Source organism: Arvicanthis niloticus, chromosome 15 (assembly GCF_011762505.2).
Source record: "Arvicanthis niloticus isolate mArvNil1 chromosome 15, mArvNil1.pat.X, whole genome shotgun sequence".
Lineage (NCBI taxonomy): Eukaryota > Metazoa > Chordata > Mammalia > Rodentia > Muridae > Arvicanthis > Arvicanthis niloticus.
In genome coordinates, this window is record NC_047672.1 from 31,774,396 (window position 1) to 31,793,674 (window position 19,279).

Below are 19,279 nucleotides of genomic sequence, written 5' to 3' on the forward strand. Positions count from 1 at the left end.
ACATACCCCACCATATCTCCTGAACCTCCCAAACAGCACCAGACTGGGGACTAAGTGCTCAGGTATCTGAGCCTTTGGGGGATATTCCCGTTCCAACCTCCAGGCTGAGTTAGGGAATCTCATTAAGACTCTCTTCCAGATGTAGTACATTGTGTCAAGTTGTCAAAAGGAACCACCATACCACTCCTTTGTACAACTTCTGGCACATTTTGGGAGGCTATGCTCTCAATTCTACAGTTTCCGGGATTTGTTTGTTTGTTTATAAGTTTTAAATGCCTCCCCCACATTTTCCTATTTACTTTTCTCTTGGGGACGGCAAGATGTGTACCTACCTCTGGCCCAGCGCCTACCACAGTTACTCAGATGCCTGCTGCACAAAGGAGAGAATGGGTGAAGCCTCTGGAATAGAAATGTCACCCACCCCACACTGATGGTGAACAGGTCCTGCCTTGGGGGCTTCTTTGGCTGGGTACCTAAACTCCACCAGCCTAATCCAGCTATAACTTAGTCACATGCCAAGGCATTGCAACATGGGCTGGTGGCCATGTTTGGGGATGCTTCTGTGTATGGGTCACTGCCTCTGCTCACCTCTGCCTACCCCTGGTTGCCTCCCTTTTTTGTAAGCCACCCAGGAGGTCTATACCAACTAGCCTTGGGGTTGAGCCCATGTGGCTATGCCAGCAGCTGGAGAGCCATTCCTAAGAGCTGAGATAAGGAGGCAGACTTTCCCCTGCAGTCCTGGAAGATTCCTTTCTTTCTGGTGGTATAATTTCACCCAGGCAACGCTTTCCTAGGGGAATCCAGGATCTGAATCACAGTCAGAGGAGAAAACAGCCAGCTGTCTCAGGGATGGCTCAGACATGTTGAGTGTCTCCAGGAGACAGGATTGTTTTGTCTTGTTTTGTCAGGGGGCTTGGGGTTAGTGGGAGTGGTAAATAACATGTTCAGATATCAATCAGAGGGAGTGGGTGAATGAATGTGGACCCTTGTCCCACAAAATACAATAGTTGATCTAGGGGAGAAGCCAAAAGTTGAGAGAGGCCTTTCACTAGGGGCAGGGCCCACCCACATGGGTACAGGGTGTGGTATGAGGCATCGTGTAGCTGCCTTGGGCCCCCATCTACTCACTTTTTCCTAAGTCATCACATCTTTCATCTTCTAGAAACAAGAAACCAATGCTTGGCCATAGATGAGGCTGAGCTGCAGAGAGAATGGATTTTGCTTCAGTGTGAGCAGAAGGCTAGCTCAGACACGGGGCGAGGGTAGCAGCCAAAGGCTCAGCTCCACTTTCCCCACTGCAGTAAGTAAGCAGAGGAGCCATTAAATGAGAAAATGCATGTGAGGGCACTTAGCACAGTGCTTGGCAAAGGCACGGGATTCGATAATATTGACTTGTTCGTTTTATGTCCACTCAGTGGCAGGACCTATAAGGCAGAACTGTGTGCAAAAAGGATAACAGGGGTACCAGGAAGGGTGGGGTACATCTCTACCTGGAGAGCTGATCAATTTTACCATTAGATGTTTCTTACTTTGACTCTATCAAAACCCCCAAACTCATCAGAGGCCAAAACAAACAAACAAAAAAAACCTTTAGATATTTTCCTTTCACTGTTAAAGTTGATTATATTCCCCACCCCACCCCCAGCAGTAGTGGAGATGACACAAATGCATTAAACATCATAGATGGGGTGCAAAATATTTGGTGAATTTGATACAAAGACTGGTCAGTCTGAATGATAATACAATTACTCTTATAGACTGAACTATAAAGGAGAGCCAAGCCTGATGACAAGTCTGGAATCCCAGCTGCTTGGGAGGCCAAGGCAGGATGGTGGCCAGTTCAAAGTCAGCCTCTGCTAATAGAGACAGTTGAAAGCAATCTTTAGCAACTTAGTGATATTGTTTCAAGATAAAGAGTAAAGGGTTAAGGAGATGGCCCCATAGATAGTGCTTGCCTTTTAACACCAGTTTGGATCCCTGGCCCCCACATAAAAAGCCAGATTCAGCGATAGTGCTGAGACAGCAGGACCCCTGAGTTTCGCTGGTCAGCTAGTCTGGCCAAATTGGGCGAGCTCCAGGATCAGTGAGTGAAGTAGGTGGGGAGCAAAAGAGGAAGCTACCTCCCATCAGCCTCTGCCCGTCTCATGTGCACGCACCCATACCGACACATACTCACGCACATATACATATCCAGGGGGAAAAAGTTTAAAAAAGGATTGGGAATGTGGTCAGTGATAGTTTCCCTATCAGGCATGAGGCTACAGGTTCAATCTCCATCACTGAAAAAGGAAGTCGTGCGTGTGTGTGTGTGTGTGTGTGTGTGTGTGTGTGTGTGTGTGTGAATTTTCACAGGTCTGGTTTTCCAACAGACATGAGAGCCAATGAGGAGGAACAGGGGCCGCGCACTCATCTTGCCTTGGTGCTATGGGGTTTTTATACTTAGATGCTTAGGAGTTGGGGAATGAGGGGTAGAGAAGGAGGCCAAAGGCTGCCACAGATCATGGGCTCCTCTACAGAGGAAGCTCTTAGTGGGCAGCTTCTAACTCTACCCTGTGATTCTCAGAGCAACCAGGACCAAGGACACTACAACGAGTCCCTGCACATGCCCAATAAGTGTGTGTTTGTCTATATGCCGAAACCAAGCTAAGTGCAGAACGAAACAAAACTGGAATTTGTCAACAGCTGTCACCTGCGCCTTGCATGAGGCTCAGTAAAGCTACTGGATTAATATAAGCTCTGAAAGCAAACTTAGCACAGCCTGTGTTTGCATTTACCCCTCAGGAGCTGTCTCTTCATGCCTAACAGTTCCCGAGATGTGCAGTCATCTTCAACACTTCCAGTATAGAGATGGACTATACTGCCACAGGGGCTTGCTCAGATAAGCAACGAAGAGAAAGCATTTTTGAGACAGGAGCTCACCCTGTAGTCCAGGCAAGCCTAGAATTTCCTGCATAGCCAAGGGTGGCCTCAAGTTACACATCACTCTCCTGACTCAGCTTTCTGAACGCAGCAGCTATGTGTGTGTCACCAGGCCTGACTAAAAAAGAAAATCAATGCCTGCCTATAAGCTAAGTTTCCAAACTCCAAGATTAATAAAGTAAAAAAAAAAAAAAAAAATGGGGAAGCAATTATTCTCCTGATTATTGTAACAAAGGGCTATCCTAATTTAATAATTAAATATGTTAATAACTAAAAGGCGCCAGGCAGTGGTGGCGCACGCCTTTAATCCCAGCACTTGGGAGGCAGAGGCAGGCAGATTTCTGAGTTCGAGGCCAGCCTGGTCTACAGAGTGAGTTCCAGGACAGCCAGGTCTATACAGAGAAACCCTGTCTTGAAAAAAAAAAAAACCAAATAAATAAATAAATAAATAAATAAATAAATATTAAAAGGCAAAAAAGAAACCCAGTAGAAAAATTAGCAAAAGATTGGCCTTCCAAATAATAAGCAGAGATCCCAGTAACAATCAAAGAAATAGTTTATCGTTGTTTAAGTTCTGCCTAAGTGTGAGTTCTAAGCTTCTCAGTAATTTGAGCTAGATGAGATCTCACAGTCATGGTTGAAAATCTAAGAAACCTTTTTCCTGCACTAATCCCAAACCTAAATCTTTCAGTGTTAACACCTCCGACTGGGAGTGGAGATAGAAAAGAGTTGGCTGCATCAGAAGGAACAGTCCAGCACTGTCTGGGCCTGGTAGACAAATGTCATCAACTGAGGAGGAAGAACATGGAGGGCAGTGTCCCTAAGCTGCAGGCTGTTTCTCAGGGACAGAGTAAGCCTTGCTCTGTTTTCTGCAGAACTGCTGGAGTCTTTGGTATTCCATGTGTGGTCCCTGGGCTAGTGGGACCTCCAGGGAACTTACAAATGTGCAGAAGACTGCCTTCCATCTGGCCTCTTGAACTGGAGTCTGCATTTCAGCCAGCTCCACGAGTTGACTGCATGCACAGACCTTACAATGACTGCACGCACAGACCTTACAGTACAGTGTAAGGCAGCCTCTGCCCAGCTCACTTCACACAGGTGCTCTGCCACCACCGACAGGATGGAACGCGCAGGTAGTCTCTAAGGGGCCCTTCGAAACTAAATTGCTGGATTTAATGAAAAGTGTCACACTCAGCCAAGCTGAATGTTCTCCGCTTTACAAAGGGCTTTAAGATTAATGAATTAATAAAGGTGCCACGGCGCTGCTGTTCCTACAAGTGAATTTAGAGTTCTCATTAGCATCCTTTCACTAGGCGTCTGGATGGATCCAGGAGGCATCAACTGGGATGACCCTGTCTGTCTTGCATCCTTTGCTGTCCACCCCCGAAGGAGGGAAAACATCTCAGAGTGTAATATCAAGAGAACTGTGACGGAAAGACACACCTGCAGGAACTGGAGGAAAGATAACACATGATCTAAAAACAGTTATTGCTCTGTCTATCACTAGAACAGTCCATAAGCTTTCTCCTGGTATCATCCAAAAATGTTTGTGTGTGTGTGAGAGAGAGGGGGGGGGGGAGGTGGAAGGGAGAGGGAGGGAGAGGAGAGACAAGAAGAGGGAGAGAGGAGGAGGGGGAGGGGGAGGGGGAGGGGGAGGGGGAAGGGAAGGGAGGTGGAGGGAGAGGAGAGGGAGGAGGGAGAGGGGGAGGGGAGGTGGAGGGGGAGGGGAGGGGGAGAGGGAGGGGGAGGAGAGAGAAGAGGGAGAGAGAGAGGAGGAGGGGGAGGGGAGGGGAAGGGGGAGGGGGAAGGGAGAGGGAGGGAGAGGAGAGAGAAGAGGGAGAGAGAGGAGGAGGGGAGGGGGAGGGGAGAGGGGGGAGAGGGGGGAGAGGGGGGAGAGGGGGGAGAGGGGGGAGAGGGGGGAGAGGGGGGAGAGGGGGGGAGAGGGGGGAGAGGGGGGAGAGGGGGAGAGGGGGGGAGAGGGGGGGAGAGGGGGGGAGAGGGGGGAGAGGGGGAGAGGGGGGAGAGGGGGGGAGAGGGGGGAGAGGGAGAGGGAGAGGGAGAGGGAGAGGGAGAGGGAGAGGGAGAGGGAGAGGGAGAGGGAGAGGGAGAGGGAGAGGGAGAGGGAGAGGGAGAGGGAGAGGGAGAGGGAGAGGGAGAGGGAGAGGGAGAGGGAGAGGGAGAGGGAGGAGAGGAAAAGAGAAAGAAAGGTTAGCTGGGTGTGGTTTGCTCTCCTTTCAACTTAGTACTTGGGAGGCAGGGGCAGGCAAATCTCTGTGAGTTTGAGTCCAGCCTGATCTATACAGCAAGTTCTGGACCAGCCAGGGCTGCATAGTGAGACTGTGTCTAAAAAAGTGAGGAAGAAGAAGAAGAAGAAGAAGAAGAGGAGGAGGAGGAGGAGGAGGAGGAGGAAGAGGAGGAGGAGGAGGAGGAGGAGGAGGAGGAGGAGGAGGAGGAGGAGGAGGAGGAGGAGGAGGAGGAGGAGGAGGAGGAGGAGGGCGGCAGGGACGGGAAGAAGCAGGCACCAAGATCCAAAAGTCCTTGTGCTGTCCTATGAATGGAGAGAGGCATAGATGCTAGTCACTGAGGCCCTCCGAGGCCACGGTGTGCACACCAGCATCTCCATTGTAATTTTACTTGCCCTCTGCCAGCCTCTCCCCTGAGCAGACCATCTTGGGAGCAAGCTACTCTCCAGCTTCAAGGTTGTCTCTGGATTTTGGGGCTGCCAGAAAACCAGCTAGATGCAAGGAAACAAAAGAGATTCAGGGGATAGAGAGGCGTTCGTTTGTTCGTTCAGCTAATGAGTGAGGTGACTCACAGGCTGACTCAGATGAACAGGGCGAACAGGGCTCGCCTGGGAGAGGGAAGCAGTGGGGGGGCAGACCTCAAAGGAGCCCTGCAAACCAGAGCTAGGAGGCCAGGGACATGATGTTTTTGGGTTGCTCTTCTTTCCCCCCAGAACTGCTTGGGGCTCTGGAGGGGGAGCAGATCCTCAAACAGAGAGACAGAAGCTGTTTTTTCCCTCTTTTTTATTCTTTCTTTCTTTTTTCTTTCTTTCTCCCTCTCCCTCTCCCTCTCCCTCTCCCTCTCCCTCTCCCTCTCCCTCTCCCTCTCCCTCTCCCTCTCCCTCTCCCCTCCCCCTCCCCCTCTCCCTCTCCCTCTGTCTCTCCCTCTCTCCTCCCCCTCCCTCTCCCCTCCCCCTCCCTCTCCCTCTCCCTCTCCCTCTCCCTCTCCCTCTCCCTCTCCCTCTCCCTCTCCCTCTCCCTTTCCCTCTCCCCCTTCCTCTCCCTCTCCCTCTCTATCTTTCCCTTTCCCTCTCCCTTCTTCTTCTCCCCAGAAGTTGGGTTGTAAATCTATAGCCTTCTGTGCTTGGAAAGCTGTGTAGTATCCTCCAGCTACACTGACCTGCTTGCTGGCAATTCTCAGGGCACAAACTCAGCAGGAATTGATGGTCACCAGGCCCCAGGCAGTGAGCAGAATCAGGACCCACCCTCTAGTTTTCTAGTACTCTCCATTAGCAGGGGGAGGGGGAGCCTCTTTTGAATTTTTTTTTTAAAGAAGTGTTTTACATTTGAGAACATCGCGATCCAACCTGTGCTTATAAATATATTAAAAATGGTTCTAAACATATGACTAAGGCATTTTCTCTTTTGTGAATGGCTAATTGAGGTTCTGAGATGGAAGATTCCAAGGCCACTCATTGTTAGGAAGGCTGATACTTGCATTGCCTTATGAGGATTGTACTTGAAATGGTACGACTGCCCCCTACACAGTATAGCCAGGTCTCCAGAAGATCACATGTTGTAACCCGGCTGATGTAGGGACAGACTACTAGGTGATGAATTTTCTTCATGTGTCAAATAAGTGGCAAAGGATCAAACTGGCAGCCTCAGCCCATTCCGTCAATGTAAACCCACAGAGCTAGCTAGCTAAAAATAACTTTAGTTGATTACATATTTATATGTAATTTGATGGTTGATGTCTCAAATGTACTTCAGCAGAGCAGTATGAGCAGGAGTTCTTGGCAGCTTGGCGACCTGTCACCTTTCAAAAGAAAAAAAAAAAAAGCCATAGAATTTCAGCATCCCTGGCCTCAGCAGACAGCAGCAGTGTTGGTTGGCTGTTGTTAATTTCAGCCTTGGCTAACTACTTTTCTGTCACCATCATGTTGCCTGTATTTAGTGCTGGCTGTTTTATAACATTATAACCCCATCTGTCTTATAATTATGGAAGCGCTGGAGAGTGTTGAGCATGCTGATAAGAGCAGGCTTATTCTGATGAAAATAAAGAGATCGAGGTTCAATGTGTGAGAAAAGTCGTCAAAGCTGCACGTGTGGGTAAGAGGAAATGGTCCATCCATCTACACTGGAGATCGAACCCAGGGCCTCTGCCATGCTAGGCATTAACAGGGAGTATTGGGCTTATCCTGAGAGAAAGAGAGACTGAAGACATTTGGTATATGCTGGTGGGCCTGTGCAATAAACAGTCATCTGAAAAGAAAAAAAAAGAGGAAAAACCATCTTAAAAAGGGAAACTCATTTGAATACCTCATTAGGAGATGGGTAACAACATGGAATACTTAGACTCCAAATGTGATTTCAGGTGAGGGCTGAATTCCGTGCAAGCATTTAGAAGCCAGGCGTGTTCTAAGATACTTGAAACCTTTGCTGAAGGGTCAAGGCCACTCAGATGCAAACAGCCTTCCAGTTCTCCTGTGAGCTACTAAAGCAGAAGGCGATTGGCAGTGCTCACCCACGGCTGTCTTTCCCAATTTTCAGTCTGTATTAACTGCTCTCCTTTGAATGAAGTGACCCAGTTGAATAGATTGGCAAGACAGAGAACAGCTTAGGCTTAAAGCTTTGAAAGAACCAACTGAGCTTCCCAAACTTAAATCACTCTTGGCAGCTTTGCTTATTAACAGTCTTTCAGAACTCACTGGTTTTAAAGCACATACACATTTCTGCATATTCTACTGACTCATGATTTTTTTCTTCTTTGCATAGTTCCTGAACATAATTTTGTGTGCATGTGTAGGTGTGTGCATGTATACCTGCGTTTGCATGTGTACATGTGTGTCCTTGTGGATGAAGGACAGAGGACAGCCTCAAGTGCTATTCTTCAGTTGTCCCATCTTGATTATGAGACAGGGTCTCTCCCTGTGTTCTGGGACTTGCCAATTAGGCTATGCTGGTAGCCAGCAAGGCCCCAGATGCCTCCGGTCTCTGCCTCTCCATCACTGGGTTTACAAGTTCATGCCTCCATACCTGGTTTTTCCACATGGGCGTTAAACACATAAGGATCAAGTTTAGATAGGACCTTCTTTACAGACTAAACTCTCTTCCCAGCTCCTTTTTCAATACTGTGCCATCTGACCCATCTTTTGCTGGACTCAGAAGACTACTTATATTAATGTCATTTGTGATACACTATACATTTTATCAGAATAATTAGCAGAAGGAAGCTACAGATTATTTTTTAACATTTTAATATATTTCTGAATTTCTGTTTAAGATTGTGCTCATTAATATCTTTCCCAGAAACAGATCAATGCTCCTGTTTAAATGGTCCATGTACCTTTTCCAATTAACCAGGGATGTCCTTTCATTTATTTCCATTTTGAGGAGGAAAATAAATTTTTTCTAAGCCAGACAGTGGTAGCTCATTCCTTTAATACTCAGGAGGCAGAGGCAGGCAGATCCCTGAGTTCGAGGCCAGCCTGTTTAACAAAGTGAGTTCCAGGACTGCCAGGGCTACATAGAGATATCCTGTCTCAAAAACCAAAAAAAAAATAAAAAATAAAAATAAATTGTTTTTAAAAATTTGTTGGATTGCCACTTGGTCAATATCTGTGTTTTAACTAGTGATAGGTAAGAATGTTTTTTTATATCAAAAGTCCTACATCCCCAGTTTTTCGTGGGTTTTGTTACTTAGTTTATACTGGTCTCCATTGTCTTTCGTCTCTAAATCTGAGGTAATACCAACCCTGATTAATATGCATGGCTGATGGAAAGATTTAATGAGAAACATATGGGGAACTGTTGTGAAGCACTAAGCTTTGTCACACTGTTCTTCTCGTGATGAAACTACACAGAAATAAAAGGGATTGGCTAAGATGTCTAGCATAAATTTATAGACATGTTCATATCATGTCCTTGCAAATATCTTACCTAACAAAAAATTAATTTTAGTTTTAATAGTTACTAGGGATTGCCCCAGTTCATACATTGGCTGACCCCTCCAAATATCTAAATGTTAAGATTGGTCCCAAGGCCAGTCCCATAGATCCAAAGCTGCAGGATCTCTATGACACAGGGCAACAACAAGACATCTGAGAGGAGTCCCAGTGAGGATCCAGTATTGATAATGTAGCAGAAGCCAGAGCCTGGAACCAGACCAATGACTCATGGCAATGAACATTTATAAGAAAAGATGTGTGGACAGAGGGGTATACTATGTGACACACTGTGACATATTACACCTTCCACAAAGAGATGTTTTCTATGCTTTATTTATTTATTTATTTATTTATTTTTCTTTTGGGTAGTTGCAAGGGCAGAGAGTGGATACAAAGGAACGGGGAGCTGAGTGGGGTTGGGGTGCATGATGTGAAACTCACAAAGAATCAATAAAAAGTTAAATTAAAAAAAAAAAGATTGGTCCCAAGGTAGTGCTAGAATAAGGTGGTAAAATCCTTGCCAGATAGGGTCTAGTGGGACATCCTGGGATCACTGAGGGCGTGCCCTCAGAAGGGAGTATGGGACCTTTGCCCCTCTCTCTGGTTCCTAGACATGAGGTGGAAAGTTTTGCTGTGTCTCTCATTTTTACCCCAGAGCGCTGTCTCACCACAGGCCCAAAGGCTGGGGGCCAAGTGGAACTTCTACAACAACAAGCCAAGATAAACCTTCTCTCTTTATAAGTTAATTATCTTGGGTATTTTCTTACAGTAAAGGAAAGCTAAGACAAGGCTGTTATGAAAATCAACAAAGATGTTTAATAGAAAAGCACTCAGAAACTTTTAGATGATCTCACATAAAGCCAGGTTGTCGCTCTCACATTCTCTAATTCGCCAAGTATAGACTTGTTAAAACAAGAAAGGATCCATGTTCGACACGGTTTTCTACCTCAGCCTGATGAGTTATATGCAGCTCACCTTCCCAAGCCGGGCTATTCCTGGCTCCTCTTCATTTGAAAACAAAAAGAGGTCACTCAGTGGAACACTCTTCTGCAACAGAATGAGGAATTTTTAATTATGCGTTTTTATAAATAGATAAGAAGAAGACGTTTAAATGAATACATGAGGCTCCATTCCCAGTGATGCTGCCATCCTCTCTCCCTCTGCCCTATTCCTGGTCTCCATGGTTTCTTGCATATCATTCCTGTGTTTCCTATATGCAAACAAATACAAACAGACAGAACTTCCCTGTTCATACATGAAGTCTGTTTGATTTTCTACCTCACTGTTTTTTCAACCTGCTAATACATCTTTAGGCTTGAGAATGATGCTCCATGGTAGAATTTTTTTTTTTAGTATATGCTAGATCCTATATTCTAGCATATATTTAGTATATGCTAGATCCTATATTCTCTTTATAAGTTAATTATCTTAGGTATTTTCTTATATTCAATCCACACCACCACAAATCAAAGTAAAACGGACGTCCCTGAATATATCTTGAGAAGAAGATCTCTTATGGAATGATTCAGTATAAACACGGGACAGGAGGACATTGCTCTTGATAAGATTATAAAATCTTGTCCCACCACTGAAAAAAATATAATTATGTGAGGGAATATATATGTATATGTATGTGTATATATATATTAAGTAGCCTGATTTAGGTGGTCTACAATGTAGACATATACCAAAATATGGTATATACCACAAAGGCATAAGACTTGCATTAGTCAACCAAGAAAATTACCTGAAGATAATATAAAAAAACTAAACAAATAAATAAAATGGAGAACCCAGCCCTCCCCCTTAATCTTATGTTCATTATGTCACCATAGTCAGAGAATCTCAGAATTGGCCAGATTGACAAATCCTGTAAAGGATTTGTCACTGGGGCATCAAAACCTGCTTCGTCTTTTTCTGGGAAATATGTTGTGCCCCCTTACCTCACCCTGTGTGTTGCTGCTGCTGCTGCTGCTGCTGCTGCTGCTGCTGCTGCTGCTGCTGCTGCTGCTGCTGCTGCTGCTGGGGGATCTGAGCCGTGAGTGCACATTCAACGACTGAGTGACTCCCAAAACCAAGGCTGTGCTTTAATTTTCCTCTTGGCTGGGTGTGGACACAATGACCGATTTGCGGCACATAAATGAGCAGAGGACATGAGAATCACTTCTTGGTTCAGCCCAAACCCATATCCCCAGTATGCCCTGTTCTTTCTCACTAGCCAGCAGTTTGGTAATGCCTAGAAATGACTCTGTAGGCCGCACATTCAAGATGAAAGAGCCACAAGAGAGAAAGCCTGGGGCCTTTGAACTGCTGCTAGAAAGAGTATGACACATCTTGGATGCTATATGATAAGAGGGCCTGCCCATCTTCTTGAGTCATGAGATCACTTTTTAGGTAGACTACAGCAGCTAACACTGCCGTCATTAACACAGATACCAAACACTGGGCACCTTTAGCCCATCCTTCTGTCTGCAAGTCTCTCAGCATTCTAGATATCTGGGATCCCACAAGAACTTCCACTGGACTGTGAGAGCTCCCTGTGGGAAGTGACTACCTTTTGTGTTCATATCCTTAGTGCCTAGACCAAGCGGCATGTAGAAGGTGTTCAGCAGATCTTCCAAATCCTTTTGGAGGAGTGAGTGAATCCTGGACTTCCTGCAGGGACAATGGCTTACTTTACTACCCTATCAGTTAGTCTGCTGTGACCCCACTGCATTTTACTCTTGCCCCTTGATCAGGCAGTCATACTTTGTCAGCTTGAACCATTGGAACATTATTCATATGGAGCTAAACCTCACCACCCTCTAACTTACATCGCTTTCTTACTGGCTTTTTAGGTACATGGAATAAATCTAAGTTGTCTTCCAGACAGCAGTTCAACTACTTGACAACGCCTCCTCCTACCTCTCCCATAAGAAACGCTCTGGGCTCCAGGCTAAGTAGTCTTCCGTCCTTCAACACTTCTAAGATTGCCCCAACTGGAACTCTTCTGCATTCCCCTGTGCACACTTGGGGCTGTCAACCAGTAGTCACGGTGGAGGACCATCCTCTTGAAATAGACTGACCCACCCATGCTAGATCACCTGTCTCTCTCAACTAGGACTCCATACATTAATCAACGCAGCTCACTGATTTTAACAGTCTTAGAGGTAGCTATGTGGCCTGGAGATCCATCTGAGCTTTCCATCTATCTCTTCTCCCTACCGCAGGAAGACGTCCCCTGCCACCAATCTAGACACCACTTCCCTATGCATTCTTAAGACAAATTACTTCACCTCTTTTGTACAAAAAAAAAAAAAAAAAAAAAAAGAAAAGAAAAAGAAAAAAAATCAGATGGCTGGGCCAAATGATGATTGAGGTTTGTTTCTTGCTCAGAAATCCTTTATGTGTAGAACAGGAAGTTCTGGGAGAATGCATGGGCTCTGACGTAACAGCTCTCACCCATAAAGCAATGGGAGTGTAAATCTGCCTAGAGACAACAAGCTTGGCAAACAACATGAAAAACTACAGGTAGTTTTTCTCAGCTGCATTAAACTGATACCCACTGACGTCTGGATACTGTGATTAGCCAGAAGTATATACTAGAGACAATGGACCACGGAATAAAGTCAAGAAAAACACAGCACCAGCTGACAGTGACAAAGCACAAGAGAAATCAGGGCGTGGCTCCTGGAATCGTAGTTCTGGGAAATATACCACCCATACTTTTTAAACTCAAGGAGTAACTGCCATATATAGTGGGATTTCAAACAACTGAAAGCCTAGTTTGGGAGCATTACCAATTTCTTCTTGTCATTTTACACACGGTCTAAGCATTCCCACCTCCAAAGACCCTCAACTGCTGGGTCAAAAGTTCTGTTTGCTGGGGCCATGAGATCATGTCTGTGTATCTCTTGCCCTTGGACAAGTTCATATAAAGCAGACATCTTATTTGCTTTTAGCTGATTAATTTTGCTTGCTGTTTCTGCTGGCAAGCCCTCCCCACCAACCCCACCCACACTTCTGAGGCTGGGTCCACTTCCCACCTCAGAACAAGATTCTGCACATTATTATTTGACCTCCTTTGAAAACCTCATTGCCAGCTTTCTAACCTGATCTGGGCACATTCCCCATCGGGGCCTGCATTTCCTGTGGATGATGAGTTGGTTTCCTAGGTGACAGAGGAAAGGAATAGACCTGTTAGCTTGTGGCTTCTGACTCACTCTCTGCAATGGACGTCACAGCATCCTGGCTGAATAAGTGGATGCTGATAATAAGCTTGAGCTGAAGGTAGCAGCAGGGCCCTAATGGTTAAGACAATCGAGCTGTTCCGGACTGCCCTTCCACGAGGCAAGCCAACAGACCCCATACATTCTGGATCTGAAGAAACAAACAGCAAAGCCCAGGCCTCTGAGCCCAGTCCTTTATAAATTCACAGTGGAATTTTGTTCTGCAATGATCTCTGTACCGTTTGCTTTTCTGGGACATGGAGGAGACAGGGTTCTCTAACGAAATGGCCCGTGAAGGCCAAAAGGAGAGGTAGCAACAAACCAAATACTCAAATTCAGTTTACTGAGATGACAGCTGTCTTTATAATTTCACAGTCATTGTTCCCAAAGGGATAAATAAACCCACAATGGCCTAATCAGTCATTAGAGACCACAATGAAAAATGACAGATTCATCTTCAGAAAAGTTAGATTTCATGAAACTTGGAGACAAGGATGGACACACACACACACACACACACACACACACACACGATTACATCTCAACTCCTTTTTCTGTTAACTCATCCTAGCACTGCACAAGTCAATGAAAGCTATGTGGAACCAAAAACCTGAAGCGTTCCTTTGTTCTTCAAGTTCCAGTCAGAGCAGGCTCAATGGATTCTTGAGATTCTTGAATCCCTTAAGTGACCAGCAAACCTAAAGTTCCTTACAGGCAACGAAGCATCTTGTTTTTCTCAGGGGCCTTGAGGGGTACTTTAAATAGCACGAGCAAGCATCTGAATGAATTAGACAGCAAATGTAGGTTAGCTTTATTTAGACAGATAAAGAAGCCGAGAAAGCTGTCTGGTTCAAGGGCAGTGCAGCCTGACATGACAGCATTTTTCAGAGGAGGGGAAGCTGCTCTGGGAGAGAGAGGTATTTTGGGCAAAGAGCAAAGTTCCTTTGTAATCTCCTGGGACAGAGATGCTACACTCTTCAGCACACAAGAGCAAGATTTAAGAATGGCCAGCTTGTCACTGAAGGAAAGAGCTATAGATTTACAATGTAAAATGGAGCATAGCATGTCTGAATTCACCTTTTCCCATTCCTAGGGGACATCATCAGAAAAAGATAAGTTTCTTGGAACATAGGCTGGGCCAGGAAGCGCCTTCAGCTTCTTCTGGGAAGCAAGGCTTCAGATCTGTAGCAATGGTCCCTAGTTCCCACTTGGGGTTAGTTACAGTATCTCCCTGGGAGAACAAGACATAAGGATGCTCAAGCCCGTTCTGCAGATGGCATGCTATTTGCACACATCCTAGGCACAACTTCCTGCATATTTTAAATCCTCTTTAGATACCCTGCAATACCTCACATCATATAAATGTTGTATAACTGTTGTGATGCTGGACTGTCCAGCAATAAGAAAAATATCATGAATGCTCAGGATATCTGCAACACCTCCCCACCTCCTCCCACTGCTGCCACCGCCACCAATATCTTCAATGTTGTTGGTTGAATCCTAGGATTCAGGATCCATGGATACGTGGGCCAAGTAGATATCCAGATGGAGGCCTTCTGGAGATACATAAGCAATGGTGTGGGGACACACGTGCATTTACAATAAGTAAGTGCTTGAGAAAACAAGTCAATAAATAGGTTTGGGTTTTTCTTGCTCCTTTCCTCTTCACCTTTTTCTCTCTGAGATTATTCTCTGGAATGGCTGCTCCTTTATACACGTGTTCTGGAAGTAAATGACGAATAAAGGGTAGCAGCTTTAGGAAAAAAGTTAACATTCTGTTTGTATGGTTTGTGCCATGATTCTTAAGGCATCTTCCCTAAGCCTTTGCTGGTTTCTCCTCAGTCCACAAAAGTCAATGTGTTTTACAGTTCAGCAGCTACTCCCCAGTTGTAATTTTAAAATGAAAAAGACATTAGATTTATTCATTTGAATACATTATAATTCTGAAAAATTAATAATTTTGAGAAAACCAATTTCTTCCCAAGACATAATTTTGTGTTCCTGAAGTAACACTGAATTCACACTTATGGAGAAAAAAAAAAAACACCTTGGAAAAAATTCCAGCAAACAAACAAACAAACAAACAAACTCTAAAACAAATTTTTAGCAACTTAAGTTTTCTTTTTAATTTATTAGCTTTTGTTATGCATGTACGTGGGCCAAAAGCACTGTACAAAGGAGCACAGGCGCTCACGTAGGACAGAGGTGGTCCAGCTCCTGATGCAGGTGTTGCAGATGGTGTACAGCATCATGTGGATGCTGGGAAGGGTCCTCTACAAGAGCAGCACTTGTGTAACCACTGTTAAACCACTGCTGTTTCTCCAGCCAGGTGTTTTGGGTTTTTTTTTCCCTTTCTTTCTTTTTCTGCTCTTTAGAGAACATAGGTTCAGTTCCCAGCACCTACTTGCTAGCTTACAACTCCATTTCCAGAGATTCAACACCCTCTTCTGGTTTCTGAGGGCACCAGGCATACACATACAGATGTACATAAATTCACACAGGCAAAGCATATATATATATATATATATATAATAAAAATTAAAAAAAAAATCAAACTGATCACTTCTGAAAACCATGCTTCTTTACAGACTGCCAAAGCGGTGTCACAATGAAAGTGACATAACCCTATTGTGAAGAGTTGGGCATTCACACATACTCTCTCCTTTATCCGTTCCATGCATTTCTTCCTTCAGTAATTATCTGCAGAATACCCTCCACATGCAGAGAAAGCAAGGATCCCTTAGAATTCACCTTCTTCCTCACTGTCTGCTCTTTTCTGCCTGATTGGCCCCTCTCCACTCTGTCCACCTGAGCTCCTCTCCAGTTACTCCTGCTGGTCCTACAGCACAAGCTAAAAACGTATCCAGCGGGGAAGCACTGTTTGCACTGTAGCCAAAGTCCACTTAACTCACCTCGTTCGCTGCCAAAATCTCAACATCCTTTTAACTCTTTGTGACACCGGCAAATGGACTAATCATCAGAGGCCACTCCAGTTCTAAGAGCATGACAGACTGTCAATAGGTATGACTACATTTCTGAAGTAACATATTCAGAAGACTTTTCTGAGGCCCAGACACCAAGTGTATTCAAAAGCTATATCAACCTTTTATAAAACTGTCTTACCTAAAGCCAAATCCTATAACCTTTTCATGTGTGTAGTTACCGGAATCTAATCAGAAGAAAAACTAACTATTCACTTCTTTCTAGTAAAGAGACTAACATTTTTACATGAACCAAAATGATGACTGTAGTGAAACCCGTGGGAGTTGGGGGTGGGGGGGCTCTCTTGCTCTGACATCATCAGTCACATTATGGTCATTAGGATATGTTTGTTAGAACTTCTCAGTGTGTGCTAATAATCAGGTTCGGTGATGCAATTTTATAACCTGTTTTTAATATTTCTAAGTTCGGCAGAATAAAACACTTACGCGGAGGGACAGAGCTAAGTTGTAATCCATTGCTGATACAAAAACAGAAAAACAAAATATGGTGTGCATAACTGTTAAAATAATGATGATCTCCCATTTCTGTTTTTCTGTGGTCTTCATGCTTGCTTTGCCAAATGTGATTTCAGTAATTTCATGTCACTATAAAGAAGAAAGGATTGTAATAGTGTTTGCCTGGGCAAAGTAAGACTCACATGTTTTATTTTTATTTTGTGACATTTGTGTCTCTTCAGCATGACCCTGGCAGTCTGCCTCTCATGATGCAACTTCCTGCTCTGTTTTTGTTTTGGTCAGGGATTGTTTTAGGCTCCCCTTCCTGTAACAGTTTGCTTGTGAGGTACTTAGCTGTCACTTTGTTTTCTGTAGTTCCATTTCTACTTTCTGTGGCAACCCCCACACAAAAATATCTAGTACGCCATCCAAATGGACATTCACTCACATTCACACACACACACATACACATACACACATACACACACACACACACACACACACACACACACACACACACAGCCTAGACTCTTCCATCCTCACCCTGGGACTCACACTATTCCAGCTGTTTGCTGGCTCTGTGGACAAAAGCAGTGGCTGCTAATGTCAGTTCCGTGGTCAGAATGGGGGCTAAAGGAGCTAGAAACACTTAGGGATTTTGGGCCAAGAAGAAGCTGGCCACGCGGGTTAGAGATGACAGAAGTGAAGGCTTTGATCTGTCTGTCATGAGAAGAGCAGAAGAAACTGGACTTGGGTTCCCTCTTAGTTGTTTTTTTCTATCTCCTAACAGGCATGCACTGGTCCCTCCAGGCTCAGCTCACCACTCTTTGGAACTTAGCCTAAGACACCACTGTCTCTTATTCGGCCTCCTGCAGTCCCGGGTTAGATATTTTCTCTTTCTTCCGGCAATAAGCCGTTAGGTTGAAATGCTTAGAAACACAGACATTGGCTGCTTCAGCTTTAATCTTAGTAGCTGCTACACAGTGAGTGTCAACGTGTACTCATAGCATGAGCAGAATCCATGTTCCCCTCTCATGGGAAAAAGTGACTGGCTTTGGTGAAGGAGAGAGACTGGAGTATCCTTACTGACATCCCTTCTAAGACTGGCAGAGAGGAGCTGACCTCACACCAGGGGCTAAAGGTAAGAGTAAATTAGCAACAAATAGTGTTGCCTGGTACCTCAGCCTCCTCAGCCATGTCTTCTAGTGACTAATAAATAGGTCCAACGCTACCCACAAGAGTAGTCATACACAATGGTACACACCTTTGACCTCAGCACTGGGGAAACAGAGGCAGGCAGTGAGTTTATTTCATTATGAGTTCAATGTCAACCTGGACTGAACATCAAATTCCAGACCAGCCAATTCTACAAAGTGAGACCCTGCCTCAAACAAATAGATAAATGATAAAAAATGAATAAAACGGAGTCTCTCAAAACCTTCCAAGATCAGGTCAGAAGAAGCAGTGGTTGTACAGAGGAAGATCGCCCTAGCAAATGGAAATGCATCCTACAGCCTCTAAGTCGATGGGTGAGATCCACATCTCAGAGCATAATATTTAATATAATATAATAGTCAATACTTAAGTGTTCTGAGTATAAAGAGAAGGTAAGGATGAGAGGGATCTGTGTCCTCCTCCTCTTCTTGCTTTTTATCACATTAAAATCCCATAATGCGCATTACAAAGGTGAACCCTGGTCCTCATGGTGAGTTTGTGGGTAGGATTTCTGGTGGTGAACATGGGCGCCAGAGTCTGAAAACTCTGAGTGTGTGAACCAAGGTCCTGTCATGGTAGATGAGATGTCTTTGATCTCCTTTCAAGTCTTGCCCACCTATTTACTGTAACAGGCCACCATGGCTGTGGAGATGTACTGTCTGATAGAATAAATCTGGGCCAGATGACCACCACCCTCCACACGGACCTGGATGTCCAGGCTAGCAGACTAATTATAGAGTTTGCCAATCCACGAGTCTGGAGGACTGCTCACTTTGGTCAGGCCTTCCTGTTTGCAGTACATTATAGCTGTAATGGCCTTTTACAGTGGATCCTGGAAAAACAGGACTACAAGTCTGGGATGCCAGCTCCTCACTGTGTAAAGGGTTCGATTTTTTTTTTTTTTCCTGGAAGGATCCCAGTTTAATTTGCACCCACACCATAAATGGTTTTATTGTCTTCCTTTTCCACATGGAGAAAGTAGGGGTTGCAAGAATCAGAATTAGGAAGGAGTCCTGTTCCCAAAGGATACAGAACTAGGATTTGAACCTGTGTCTTTGTTACTCCCAAGAGCTATTTCCTATTTGCTTGTTTGTCTGGATTGTTTGTTTGTTTGTTTGTTTGTGACAAGCATGTGTCACCAAGCCCAACCCCAAGAGCTTTTTAAGAGACAGACAACGTTTTTAGCAGGACTGGAAAACAAAGACTGAATGTTGGTCAAGGAATATAGCTCAGTGGTGCGATACTTACTTAGCGTGTGTGAGGTCCTGAGTTGGATCTCCAGGCCCAAAAGATCTAATATTATTTGGACACCGTGGGTCACATCTGAG

General features: G+C 44.9%; 1 protein-coding gene across 1 annotated transcript in view; it reads right to left on the minus strand.

Moving 5' to 3' along the window:
- LOC143434544 (uncharacterized) overlaps positions 1-19,279 on the minus strand; it is a 164,841-nt gene that overhangs the window by 47,849 nt on the left and 97,713 nt on the right. The window contains exons 7-10 of the mRNA XM_076913575.1: positions 11,040-11,194; positions 10,067-10,138; positions 1,129-1,200; positions 333-370 (exon numbers count right to left, since the gene is read on the minus strand). Coding sequence (XP_076769690.1) covers positions 10,123-10,138; positions 11,040-11,194 — 171 coding nt within the window. The 3' untranslated portion in view covers positions 333-370; positions 1,129-1,200; positions 10,067-10,122. The remainder of the gene's footprint in view (positions 1-332; positions 371-1,128; positions 1,201-10,066; positions 10,139-11,039; positions 11,195-19,279) is intronic.